Raw genomic sequence first — 13,745 nt, 5'->3', positions numbered from 1 at the left:
ATGTTGAACGTCAAGTGGGTGAGTAAAAAAATAACACTAGTTATATAATATATATATTGTTATGTATAACACTGATAGTCATAACAGGAAGGAAGTGCACTTTGGGCACACATTTTAAATAGAGAATGACCCACATTGATAAACTGTTAACAATAAATGCTGCAATATTTCATGAAAAAAATAGACATTGTTTTTCTTTAGTTCACTGGGACTTTAATATTAACAGCTGCACACACAATATCAGGTAAAAGACAACGTTTTGCTTGCAACTAGCAGACTTCAGACGTTTCACCATAAAGGATGAATCACAGCAGTATTTTAAACATTATTTAAAGATGAAAAGCTTTGTCAACAATTAACACGATGCAACCACAATTGCAGCTTCCTTCAAAACATTATTATTGATAAAAATGTACAGTTATAACAGACATAAGCACTATATACTCTATATGCCACAGACTAGATATTCTGCATTTTCATTCAATTTCTCCATTTTACCTGCTAAACTTTACTATGTGACCTAACCAGGCACGACACATCCGTCGAAAATATTTTTCACATTTGATACTTAGTTTTTTCATGACGGATAAACGCTTTACATGTTGTGGCTGGTTCATAACTTTTAAGGTGGGTTCAGATAAAAGTGTAGGAGATCACCAAGTTGGTGTGCTGTTTTACACCCAAACGCTTTTTCCAAACGTTTGAGGTGCTGCGGTCAAGCCCCGTCCCAAAAGCCCGCAAAACCCTGGCTTTCAATTACATTTTTATCCAAAGCGATTTACAGTGCATTACGGCTACACATTTGATCATTGTGTGTTTCCTGGGTTCCCAACCCACAACCTTTTGTGCTGATGTCTGTTTGGTGGATCATGGCCTGAACCCCCTTAAGGCATCAGATTAATGACGTAATGCTACAAAGTCTATAAGGCAATGGATGAGTTTTCCTCAATATGTTAACATGCAATCGTTAGAAATGCACGATATTGAATTTCTCCAACGAAACCGATGTGAATCCGATACAGAAGATTAAATCAATATTCTAAACTTTCTGATAGTTATTAGTATGACTATTTATATTGAACATCAAACTGCTTATGTTTTTTAACCCTTACGGAGCACAAATTCATTGCATTTTTTTTCGATCTTTTGATTGATATCTGCCCTGATCATCTGCCGTTTTTAAACTATCGGCTGATAGTTTGAAAAATTGTTTTTATCCACTTGTACAGATTATTGGCCAATGTATCTTGCGATTATAGCACAAATTTATTCAACACGTACATGATGTTAACTGAGAAATTGGGTCTTCTGAACGACTGGTGGATATTGATGCTTTTTACGTTGTGTCAGGTTAGAGCGCACTGTCTGGTTGGTATAAATGACATGAATAAATTGAACAACTAGAAGTAAAGAATGATGTTCCATATGTGTCATTTCATTTAGTCATCTTAATGCTGCTCGTTGAAATCACATCAGGTTTGAAACCTCAGAAATGTTAACCAGTAACAAACGCCACGTTAAATACATCACTTAAATATGTTAGTAAGTAAACTTGAGCATGTGACTACTGGCGTTTACTTGAAAAGCCAAAAAATAAATTATCAATTTCATAACTGGCACATTATAAGTGGTCGAGCAGCATCTGTTGCTCCCTTTTTCAACTGTTACAGTGACTGAAAAAGATCAGTCCCACCTTCTATCAGTTTTTCATGTCCACGATTTATTGAATCGACATGTACACAACCAAACTGCAGGTCATCTTTGCCTGGACCACTCTATGTTTATAGTCAAGCAGCGTCTGTATGACCAAAGTCCCAAGAGTCAAAACACAAGAGTTCACATGTGCATTCAATGGTCGAGTTCGTTCTCGTTTTTCACAGGGCATAAGAGACCTTCGATGTTCTCCAGGTCAGATGGAAACATCTGGTTCTCAATCACCATCTGATTGAATTGTGCATCACTTATAGAAGCCATGTTCATCATAGGTTGGCCAACCTCTAAATTTGACTCGAGATTAACCTGAAACATGTCTTGGGTACCTAAGCACTGATTAATGCTCTGAAGGATGGTTTCCAAAGCTTCTGGATCCAGACTAACACAAAAGTCTTCTTGTTTAAATTCCTCATTGAACTGAATTCCATCTATGCCCTGGGGTGGCAAGTGGATGCCTCCGTCCTGAGAAGGGACCGCCATCGGAATGTTAGGAAGGTTACACTCGGGAAGAGGGTAGAATGGGTCGAACTGCTGAGGCGTGTTGGGTTCGTTCGCAATGAGGTCTTGACCTGTTGGACCAGGAAGGATAAAACGTTAATGTACATTGTTGACGGTTTAAAATAATGTCTTTGTTTACCATTGGTTTCGCTACCTTGAGGGACACTGCACGGCTCGCTGAATTGAATATCAGATTTTATTTTCCTCTTGCGGTTAACACCGTATGGATCTGCGGATTAAAAAGTGAAACAAATGAATTTTCCAATCAACAAAGATGTGTAGTAGAAAGTCACATTGAAATAGTCCTATGGATTTGAGCAATGAAAATATGCTGGAAATATTAGGGTTTAACGAATAATTGCATTTGAGATTACATCGCGATGTGGTGAAACGCAATTTTCTAATCTCAAGGACTGCAATTAATTATGGGGATGCATAGTGTGATGCTACCCTGCTCGAAGCTGACCAGTACCATCTCAAAAGCATAAAAAAATGCATGGACAATGCGCGGCATTTTCTCCGTTTCCCCAAAGTGCTCGGGACGGAGGCTTGCTCTCTCGTGGTGACTGCCGTGTCATTTGTATGGGAATATTTTGGAGGTTATGTTTTGTACCACTAAAGTTAGGTAGCAATAGTTTATATTTTTACTTATTAATTTAAAGATTGTCTTGTAAGTCAACAGACACTGTTGAAATGCATTCAACATGTATATCATTTATTTATTACAGTAATTCTGCATTATCGAATTACTGAGTGGGGAAAAGCCACAGTTTTGTTTTATATTTATGTAATCTGCGCTTTTGTTTCTGTGATTATTGAGTTTCATGTAACACCAAGTTTATTTGTCAGTGCTTTATGTCATGATAATTATTATATGATTAAATTGCTAGAAATTTATCAAATCATTCAATATATTTGTATGATTGGGGCATTTCTATAAAAATATGTCAATCAATTCATGCATCAACTAATATCATTTTAAGACTGGCCTATAGTTTATGTTAAATCTCTCCAATATTGAATTTGTTACCATTATTTATTGATTTTCTTTTTTAAATAATACAGAAGATAAGGTGCTAAAAATTGCATAATAAATCGCAATCTCAATATTGATTAAAAAACTAAAATCGCAATTAGATTATTCTTCACAATTAAATCAGCCCTATGGAAATGCTCAAACATATTTGCATTGGCTAACACACACACACACACACACACACACGCACACAGACAGCTGAAGTCTAATAACTGACTTGTTTGTTTTCTATAAATACCAAAAGTCCCATTGACTTAAAGTGATGCTTTCGGTTTCAGATGGCATAATGCTGCCTATTTAAGTTTTCCTAAATGACAGTATGGCACCACCTCTACAGTATTTTATTAATAGCCAAAGAGGTGCAGATTCATTTCTGCATACAAGGCATCTTGGACTCAGCAAGGATTTTATTAGTTGGCAAAAAATCTGAAAAATGCCACATATACAGTACCTTTTCATGATCTGAAATCGTTTAATCTGAAGGTGTACATGTAGATAAAAGTATAAGTGTGCCAACATATTCAGTTCTCTCATTTGAGTTCTCTCATTTTTATTAAAAATATGTATTTATAAATTAATTGGTACAAATAATTAATTTAATAAAGAAACGGTGACAACTTTGAAGATGCTAAAATATAATAGTTCCTGCGTCCCAATTTGCATACTTTCCATATTAAAATAGTATTGGAAAGTAGAATTAGTTCGTCCCAAATCGTAGTATGTTGAAAAGAGTATTCCAAAGATTCCCGGATGGTCTACTACTTCTGGTAGAAATTCGAAGTGCAGAACGATGCACACTCTAATGGCTAATATTACCCACAACTCCCTGCAAGTAGGCGGAGTTTAGTGAGTAGTAGTTAATATAACTATAGAGTTAACATTACATAAGAACAATAAATGAATAAATAATTAAATGAAAAAAAAGAGCTGTATTTGATGTGTGTGACAGTTAATAACCACTTCCGTTTCCTGTTAGTCTGTCCCAGTGCGTGCAATGTCCTTTTGCTACATACTAAAATATATATACTTTTCCATAACAAAAACAGTACATACTTTTAGTACATAGTATAATTAGGCGAACTGGGATGCACAAAGTGTTAATTTATTCTGAATGCTTTAAGCCACAGAATACAGCCGCAGAAAAATGTAAATAAAGAGACCATTTCAAAATTGTACTATTTAAAGGTATGTCTTTTGGTTAAATCATAATTTATATATATTATTCTACTATTATGCTACTAACTAACAATAATCCTCTTATAAATTTTTTTTAGTTTTTATTTGCATTTTTTCAAAACTGAAGAAACGGGTCAAAATAACAAAAAAGATGCTCTGTATATTTTCCCTTCAAATACTGCAAAGAAAACAAGTTGATATTCACTTTTAAGAAATACAGCAGTGATAGTTGTACATGTATTTATAAAATAAATAAAAAGGTGGACTTTTTTCTATGTGATAACCTTTTGTGTCTTGTCATGCTGTCAGTCTTTTCACTTTGCTGTTGGATGACTTTATGTCACTGCTGACACCGTGTCTACACCGGAGACGACAGGACGTGACAAAAGACATTAAAAACGCATTAGAAACCATTATAATTTCAAATATTTGTCCACGCTGTATGCGGCAAGACGCGATAAACCCATTAAGAACAAGCAGGTTGTCGTGTCATGTCGCCCCTATCGTATACGGTGTAGACACGGTGTGAGGTCTGATTTTGTTGAAATTGAACAAACACTGGACAGAACACAATACATCTAGAAATGCTGATTAAATTAAAATTTTGAATGTTGCACTACAATTATTTTATGGTTTTGATTTGTTAACCACGATTCCAAAATGCGGAAAGAAATCGTAATAAATTCTGTGGTTTCGAAGCTTTTGGTAGTGTATAAGAAAACAAATTGTTCACACAATGTTAATAAGACTGGTCTGATAGATCACCTGCATTGTCTGGAACGTAGGTAAATTTCACTGCCTCACTGTCCATCCGATCAGACATACGGCGTAGACACACATTGACCTCCACCTCCTCCAATATGTTCTGCTCCCGGAAGGGCGGGGACTTGAAGACAATGGCGATCTGTCTGTGGACATCTGTCTGGGCAAATTCAGCTTTGCCCTCCCAGTCCTCCAAGCTGAAGATTATCTCAATATCATCTGCGTGCACAAATGACTTCTTTTAGTACAATTTCATTGGCAGTTTCATTCAACACTAATGGAAATTGTGTTGTCATGTGAACTTACCTTTTTGCACCTTGTCACACAGCATATAAATCTCAGTTTTTCCTGTACAAGGGCCTCTGATGATGTTGAGCCGATTAATTTTTAACTCTGCCGTTGTAGTCGCCTCTAATCAGACACAAACATACCAAACATCATCAGGCAAGAAATTAAAAGCTCACTGTCATTGATTTGTTTCACAAGAACATAAACAGTACAGACAACTTGTTCTTACTCTTGTCATATATGGGATTGGTCACCATTGGGGCAAGTTCGATCCTGCCTCCGTCCTTTCGCTCTAGTTCACACTGGAAACACAGTCTCACCACATTCATGTCCATATCTTCAATGCTCTTAGAGTGGCCCGCTGTCGAAATGCAACAACAAGAACATTTAGCCCCATCATGCTGCACATGCAAGATAACAAGCATGCAACAGTCACGTTCCAGTACTCACTGTTAAAAGGATCTATATTCTTATTCCTTCTCTTCTGCAGCGAAGCATCAAGTTCCTTCCTCCGCACACATTGAATCCCCAAATTCGCGAAACTGGAAAACACCAATGTGTTAAAGAAGGTGGATAATCGCACCCTGTTTTGCCGATCCCATTGCCCAAATAAAAAGACATCAACCAAATAGGATACCTGTGTTTACGGGAACTTTGAGGATTAATGTGGATTACACAGATGCCATCTGAACAGTCTTTCCCAACCAAGCAGTGTGGATGTGGACGGTAAGGGATGTCTTTTGTCACTAGAGATACGGTGACGGTCACTTTCTTGATGTTGTCAATGGGGCCTTGGATCTAGATGATTAAGAAATCAAATACGGTTTAAATTTTGCTTTAGTTACTCAGTTGACAGGTTAAAGTACCCATTTATAACCACTACCAATGGCAGCAATGAATGTTTATTTGTGTGGCTATAAGGTGATTCCCTACGCAGAGCGAACACATGCCACACCTCTCCAGGAAATGTTATTTTATAGACTATGCACAGAAGCCACAAACGATCATGGGGGAACCCCGGTAACTTGGGAGAGTTGGTGCATTCCAGACACACCCACTTGAATCAAACAAAGTGACTGAATGGGTTTTGCATTTAAGTAAATGGAAAAATCACACTTTTAAAAGGTTTAACCGATGAGAGGTTTCATCAGTTCATTCATCTGATGTGTTTTTTTGTAGGTTATGGAATATTAGGTTGACAGAACTATGATGACATGAGTTCTACCTAACACAAACAGTTAAGTACAATATATTGATAATAACCGTGATATTAAAACGACAGATATGATAAGAATGTAAATATCCCACCACAGTTATATATAGAGATCCACCGATATATTGGCCAATAATCGGTTTGCTCTGTATATGGGCAATTCCAGCGTTATGGAGGTAACATTTTGTGTTATGGACATGACATAAAATGCTCAGAAAATGAAGTTGTTACGATGATATTGAACCATCTGTTTATATTGTACTGAAACCTTGTTGACAGAGTCTAAACACTTTAAAAAATGTCAGTCTATGAAAAACAATTATATGTAAAAAATGGGAAATAAACATGACCAAAAACAATTGGGAGACGATAAACTTAAAATTTCTGTCAAATAAAATGCACAATCCTGAAGCAATAATATCCAATGAAGGGAGAAGGGATGCCTCTTTTTAGAACATATAATAGTTGCTTAATATAGATTTTCATGTGCCCATTTATAAGGAATAAGTAGCGTTATATGGATGTGACAATCGTGAAAATGTCTCTTACCTGAAAAAAATGCTTTACAAAGTTGAAGAGAGATCTCAGATAGGTATTTGAACCACCAAATGTTCAAATCTAAATTTTTTGTGGAATTGACCTTACATAGAAATAGTTAAAGAGTAATTATTTTGTGATTTTTAAGGTCCCACTTTGGTTAATGGAATGTCCAACAACAAGTTTACGAACATACACAGTGTAAAAAAAAACATTCATTTTCTAATATTAGGCGGTTATTGTAACGTTAATTCTTGACTGACTCTCACATGATTCGTTCTGCGAATTTCAAGATTCATCTGTCTAATCGCCTCCTTTCTGTCAGCCCTCTCTGATCTGATTGGTCAGATGGTCTAGGCTGCTGTGATTGGTCTATCTCGTGCAGTGTCACAAATGGAATGTAGGCGGGCATTACACGGAGTGATGCAAAACTGACCCCGAAACAGGATTAGAACGACTCGTTCTCAATATCTCGTTATCTCAATAATATTATTCTTTTGGCCACGATACCCACAATAATTTATGATTGACTCACTTCGATAGCAGGCAAGCTCTTGTTCACATCGGTGCTGGATGCTCCGAGGATGCTGCCCGCCGACCGTCCTTCACACTCATAGCGGAATCTCATGCCACGCTCCTTCGGCTGCTCCACCACCACCAGCTCTGGCTTTTCCAGAAAGCTCTCCAGATGTTCTGTTCCGGTCTGCAGAGGAAGACACGGGGCCACTGCAGATCCCTGTCCACGCCGATGAGGTGCCACCTTGTGACCTCGTGAGGTATGCATTAATGCCATACCATCAGTGTGAGCAGACGGGACCTGGTTACAGTTATATGTAGGCTGTAAAAAGAGAGTCGGAGTAAACTAATGAGTCACTTATATATGATTCCGATTTCTACATGTGGCTTGATGGCCTTCAGAGTAATTCAATTTACTTTTTCATTTTCGTTTTTCGCCCACCAACTCGATTTCGTAAGCAAGAACCATCACCAATAAAACAAGTAGGGGCACAGCTGGCTTTCCACAAAGCAAATCATTGAACAAATCATATAAATAAATGAGCAATAAATGATATATTTAAATACATGAATCTTGCCAATAGTGTTTGCTTAGTTTTTTCTGTATTTATAAGAAAATAAAAGGACATAATAAATAGGACACTACTTTGAAACCCACACATTATGACTCAGCTGCAAAAAGGTTCCACATTAGCATGTATTATTATTTCTTTGGTGGCAGACGTTCTTATTGGACTTTCCAATAACTAAAGACCATCGATGGGGACAAACACATAACCCGCAAATCACAATCTCCATTGAATTTTGCGAAATGTCAAACACAGCGTATTGACTTTAGTCAAACTCATCCTAGAACATACAAAAAACATGCCTAGTCAATAATGTCCTGCGACGTTTCACCAACACTCCAAAAAAAACTCATCTATGACAAAATACTTCAACCAGCAATGGACAACAAATAGAAACGAAAGCAAGAAGAAAATAGAAAGCGAGTTAGTGAAGAGGGCATACAGGGGGAGGAAAACTGATTAACGGCTTGTTTGACTCATGTCGACTGTCATCAAAATCAAAGACAAAAGAAGTACAGATTCCAAATGTTAAGTTTTGCAACAAAAAAAAAAAGAGTTGCGAAAGTCCAAGTCTGGACATGCCTAAGAAAGTACTCAGATCGCTTACACAAAGGACCGCTGAATAGAGCCAGAGGCAGCATGCTAAAGAAACAGGAAGTTCACAGCGCTGATCAGCCAATGAGAAAGGGTGAAGCACTAACTGAAAGCAGGCATCAGATTACAAATCACCTTCTGAGGGTTGAAAACATTGATGCCCATAAATCTAACAAAGTACTTGGCTATACCAGAATTAAAAGTTTTAATATCTACAAAAAAGAAATTCAACAAATTAAGTGGAATGCATTATGTAATGCTAACTACATTTTCTGTTGTTTACACTTTGGAAAGTGTCAAGGAAATGAATCCAACGCACCTCACTTTTAAAAAAACAATAGGTTGTAGGTAAAGAAATAGATTTTTACATCTATCAAAGAACTTTGCCATCAGTTGTTCTTAAATGGTTAAGATGTTGCTGTGCCGTTGCTTGGGCGTCCTGTGTCGTTGCTAGGGGAATACCCAATGTCAATGACATATTCATCCTTAGATATGGCTAAGATCCCATTTTTTGAAGGGATAGTTAATCCACAAAGAAAAATTCTGTCATCATTTACCCCCCCTTAAGTTGTTCCAAACCTGTATAAATTTCTTTGATGAAATAAACTTGTTGTGAAAATGACTTTAACACCCCATCCCCCATTTACTCCCTTAAAATGTATCTTCCCCACTATGGAGGTAAAGGGGGGGATGAGATCTGTTTGGTTACTGACATTCTTCCAAATATCTTCCTTTCTGTTTAGCAGAACAAAGACATTTATACAGGTTTGTAACAACCTGAGGGCGAGTTAATGATGACAGAATTTTAATTTTAGGGTGAACTATCCCTTTAATGCAAGTCTACAGCATTATTTTGTGACTCAGGAGAAAATCATAAATCTAAAGCCAAACCTTCCCTGCTGAAAAATATTAGAAACACAATAGAAAATCAAACGGATTCAATGATTATAAAGGGAATTGTACCGGTTTAAATGGAAACTATAAACGTGTCTAGTGGTATGTGATGGATTCTATTGGTGGGATGTTATCTGGCAGACGGGAACCAATAGAACACCATTAAATCTTATTGACATAAAGCAACACACACTACAATTTTTTTTAATGGTCTCAACAGATAAAACTAATTCTTCATAAAATAGTACATTTAATGGAAACTATTAGATTTTCTGTGATGGTTTCTTTTGAAGGTTAGAGTAATCAATTAAATAAAAAATTAAACAAATGACTGTTCCCATCTGGTCTCCATTGACAATACACTCTATTTACAATAAACAATCGCAACAATAAACACAAATAAAACTCCATAAACATGTGATATTACCATTTATTTGTTATTAAACAAAGAAGATCAAAGCAAAACGTATGACACGAAGACTCACCGGCTGTGCGGTTCCTCTGGGGACCAACACTTGAGCACTACACCTGCTTCTAGATGCTCTCCGGATGTCCTGCTCCACAGGTGGAGGACCGGGAAGCGGCAATGTCGAAGGGACTGTCAATGTCAACTCCTTTGTTGACTTTTCCAGAAGGTACTCGTTTATAATATCTGTAACCGTATGGATACATACGTGAACATGAGCTGTGTGGACACACGTGATTATTTACATACACGCTGCATCACACACTGTTATAGTGAAGTGTAGGTCGACTAAGGTGAAGGCAACACTACGTCACCGCAAGACACTCACCTAGATCCAGAACTGCGCAGAGACATGAGGGAAAAGAAAAGAGACCAAAATAAGTTGACATGACCAGAAAACAAAACTGAGAATTGATTTAATTTATGTAATTTAGCAGAATATGAACGTTTATGGACAATATTATTTGTAACCTCAACAGAGCATCTGCGATGGCTTGTTAGTTTTAGCACCATGTTTCACACATAGGCTACATTTAAGCTACATGTACGATAACGTTTTAGACGACGTTGTCGTTATCGGGCTTGTGTTATTGTTTCGGTACAGGCCTAGGCTGTAACTTTAAACTCGCACATTTCGGAGATATCTTAACGTACATACGATAACTTCATAAAAACGCGCACAGAAATATATGATCCATGCGTGACGTTACGATACAAAAACGATTCGTGCTGAATCATAAAGACAACAGGGCCGACAGATCCACACACATGAGAAAGTGAACTGACCTCCATTTTCCGCTGCGGCGTTGCTCATGTTTCTCATCGCAATACGGACGAATTCAACTCTCCGTGTGTTTTCCCGCACTCGTAGATAAATATTGAGTTAAGTGTCAGCGCTTGAAAATCCTCCGATCGAAATCCGACAACAGTTATGAACTCACTTCCGGGTGCCTGTTTTTTTGGACGCGTGAAGTTAACCGATGCTTTTAGTGCAAGAGATTTCGAGAGAAAAACGTCTCAGATCCTCGCTCGTGAACTAATCATCGTGATCTGACACAAACATCGCTCGTCAACTTTCATTTCACTGTTCTCTTCGTATACTGCAGTGTGGTATGGTGGGTGGAAATCCCCCTACGTCACGGCCGGGGAACCCCCCCTGAAAACTGTTGCCATGACATCGGACTAACAACAGGTGAGTTTCAAGAGCGCGCATCAGTTATCTTGTCTTATGGGTCAATGACAAATAAGAAAATGTCAGGTGGTGCGACCATATATTAATTTAAAATAATATACATTTAATGTATTTAGCACTGAGTATTTTTCCCCTCATATATAAGAAATTTAACATAAATGCCAAAATATTTTATTAAGAATTTTATTGAGAAAATTAACATTTATTTCTCAGTTTTGTTCTCTGTTTGTATGTTCGGACGGTCGCACCACCTGACATTTTTGGTCTTTCAAACACCAAAACTCAAAAAATCTATTGAATTTCAATAAAATGAAAAGGGTTTCTTATAAAGGACATATTGTAGATCCATTTGATATATGACATGTATTTATTCAAATTCTTTTTAGGAAAATAATGAATTTGGACACAAAAAATACATGTCACGTCATTGACCCTTATATAGGCATATGAAAATGAGAAAACATTCCTTTATAATTATAACTCCAACTCTCTACGTTAATTAATAAAATGCTATAATAACTAAATATATATGTTTATTATAATACATGTTAGATGTGCCATAAATGTAAGCTATAATAAACGTTATATATCGCGCGACCTTGCAGATAGTTCGTGTAATGGATGGAAACTATTTATAACTTGCATTGTGCAGGTAGTTCGTGTTAGTCACGTGACTTGTAGTAAACTGCGGCAGAACGTAATATGGGCACGTTGCGCCAGCAGGGGTCGTGCGCTTCAATCATTACGTCATCCTGTGCAAGGTTTAATAAAAACTAAATTGCAAAAATGATCAAGTCCTTCAAACATGCTGACTTCATAATTCAAGTCCACGTGGTTGGTTTTTACTCAATAAACAATGAGAACCCATGCAGAACTTATACAAATTGACGTTTTCCCTCCGTCCGCGCAGGATGGTCATATGACAGGTATGCATTTAAACGATCACGTGAACGCCACCACGCGAAGCAAGCCCCCAAAGTAGGAACAGCTCGAGTCAAAGGTAACGAAATATGAAATATGCCGTCACCAATCCCCGTCACGCGATTGTTGCCGAAGGACTTTGGGCTCGAGTTTGGCGCATGCAGCAGCCCACTTACCAAAACTGCGAGTGGATCGACCTTGCGCGTCCCCACGAGCAGGTTTCACGGTAAGGTCGCCCACAGACTGTGGTCCTCTGTGATCAACTGGCGTGAACTCCAGACTCTGGAGGCCATCGGCAGCGGTGGATTCGGCAAGGTGTTCAAAAGCAAGTATTTCGGCAAGACCGTCGCCGTGAAGAAAGTGAGGTGCGTGAAGAACAAACTGGCGTCGAGGCAAAGTTTCTGGGCGGAACTCAATGCCGCGCATCTGCAACATAAAAACATCGTGCGCGTGATCGCGGCCACCACATGCGCTCCGGCGCATCTGAACACCAAAGACAACATTGGGACGATTATAATGGAGTTCGCGGGCACCCGAAACCTGCAGCAGATTATATACGGACTCACGGATCAGCTGCCGATGGACAAGTGCATTAAGTATTCAGCAGACATCGCGTGCGCCCTCCAGCACTTGCACGCGCAGAGCATAGTGCACCTGGATTTAAAACCCGCCAACGTGTTGGTATCGGAGGAGGGTGTTTGCAAGCTGGCAGACTTTGGGTGTTCTATTAAACTATCGGGCAAAAGCGACGCGACACACTTGATGGAAATCGGCGGTACGTTCACTCATCGCGCGCCCGAGCTGCTGAAAGGTGAGGAGGTTTCCACGCGCGTGGACGTTTATTCTTTTGGCATCACAATGTGGCAGCTCCTCACCAGAGACCCGCCGTATGATGGGGACAGACAGTATATACTGTACGCTGTTGTGGCCTATAATCTGCGTCCTGCCCTCAGCAAGGATGTTTTTATGCAGTCGTCTGCTGGACAGGCATGTCAGAATCTGATCAGCCGGTGTTGGGCGGGGGACGCAAGCATTCGACCCTCCGCAGACCTACTCGTCACCGAACTCTCTATGATCTTTTAAATGCTCATTGTTAGGATTTTCATTGTTATAAATAGATGAAATTGTTTAATCTGAAATGTCTTTTTATTATTGTAAAATATAGCTGTTTTGTTTATTGTTTTTTATGTCATCTGTAACACGTTTTAAAATAAGGTTTAATTAAAATGTTTCTGTTAAAAGTTGATTTGTGTGTGTGATCAGTTTAATGTTTGACCGAATGTATTGGATATTGTTAGGTGATCTTTCAAAATACAGACGTTAATTCCTTTAATTTTTAGATCCGCTAGTTGAACTTCCATCACTCTAAG

At 38.2% G+C, this 13,745-nt stretch overlaps 2 protein-coding genes across 2 annotated transcripts; one reads left to right on the top strand and one right to left on the bottom strand.

Moving 5' to 3' along the window:
* Positions 1-170: 170 nt before the first annotated feature.
* Positions 171-11,840, bottom strand: relb (v-rel avian reticuloendotheliosis viral oncogene homolog B). Its single transcript, XM_056756393.1, has 11 exons — positions 11,049-11,840; positions 10,591-10,602; positions 10,282-10,448; positions 7,759-8,061; positions 6,111-6,271; positions 5,924-6,015; positions 5,703-5,834; positions 5,492-5,596; positions 5,189-5,404; positions 2,366-2,440; positions 171-2,282 (listed from the first exon to the last, which is right to left on the bottom strand). Exons 1-11 carry the CDS (start codon positions 11,083-11,085, stop codon positions 1,849-1,851), a joined length of 1,734 nt encoding a protein of 577 aa, XP_056612371.1. The 5' UTR covers positions 11,086-11,840; the 3' UTR covers positions 171-1,848.
* A 77-nt stretch (positions 11,841-11,917) lies between these two features.
* On the top strand, positions 11,918-13,619 carry mos (v-mos Moloney murine sarcoma viral oncogene homolog). Its single transcript, XM_056756394.1, has one exon. The coding sequence runs from the start codon at positions 12,472-12,474 to the stop codon at positions 13,456-13,458; it is 987 nt and encodes a 328-aa protein (XP_056612372.1). The 5' UTR covers positions 11,918-12,471; the 3' UTR covers positions 13,459-13,619.
* Positions 13,620-13,745: the final 126 nt, after the last annotated feature.

Source organism: Triplophysa dalaica, chromosome 9, assembly GCF_015846415.1.
Source record: "Triplophysa dalaica isolate WHDGS20190420 chromosome 9, ASM1584641v1, whole genome shotgun sequence".
NCBI classification, from domain to species: domain Eukaryota; kingdom Metazoa; phylum Chordata; class Actinopteri; order Cypriniformes; family Nemacheilidae; genus Triplophysa; species Triplophysa dalaica.
Note: the sequence above shows the minus strand (reverse complement) of the source record. Positions and strands in the feature narration are given on the sequence as shown.

Excerpts from the sequence above, each read along its gene's own strand:
- relb (XM_056756393.1), bottom strand. The coding sequence starts at position 11,085 with ATGAGAAACATGAGCAACGCCGCAGCGGAAAATGGAG. Across the intron at positions 6,016-6,110 it reads CAAAGTTCCCGTAAACACAG|TTTCGCGAATTTGGGGATTC; the intron begins GTATCCTATTTG and ends GGTGTTTTCCAG. Across the intron at positions 5,405-5,491 it reads GTGTGACAAGGTGCAAAAAG|ATGATATTGAGATAATCTTC; the intron begins GTAAGTTCACAT and ends TTGTGCACGCAG.
- mos (XM_056756394.1), top strand. The coding sequence starts at position 12,472 with ATGCCGTCACCAATCCCCGTCACGCGATTGTTGCCGAAGGACTTTGGG.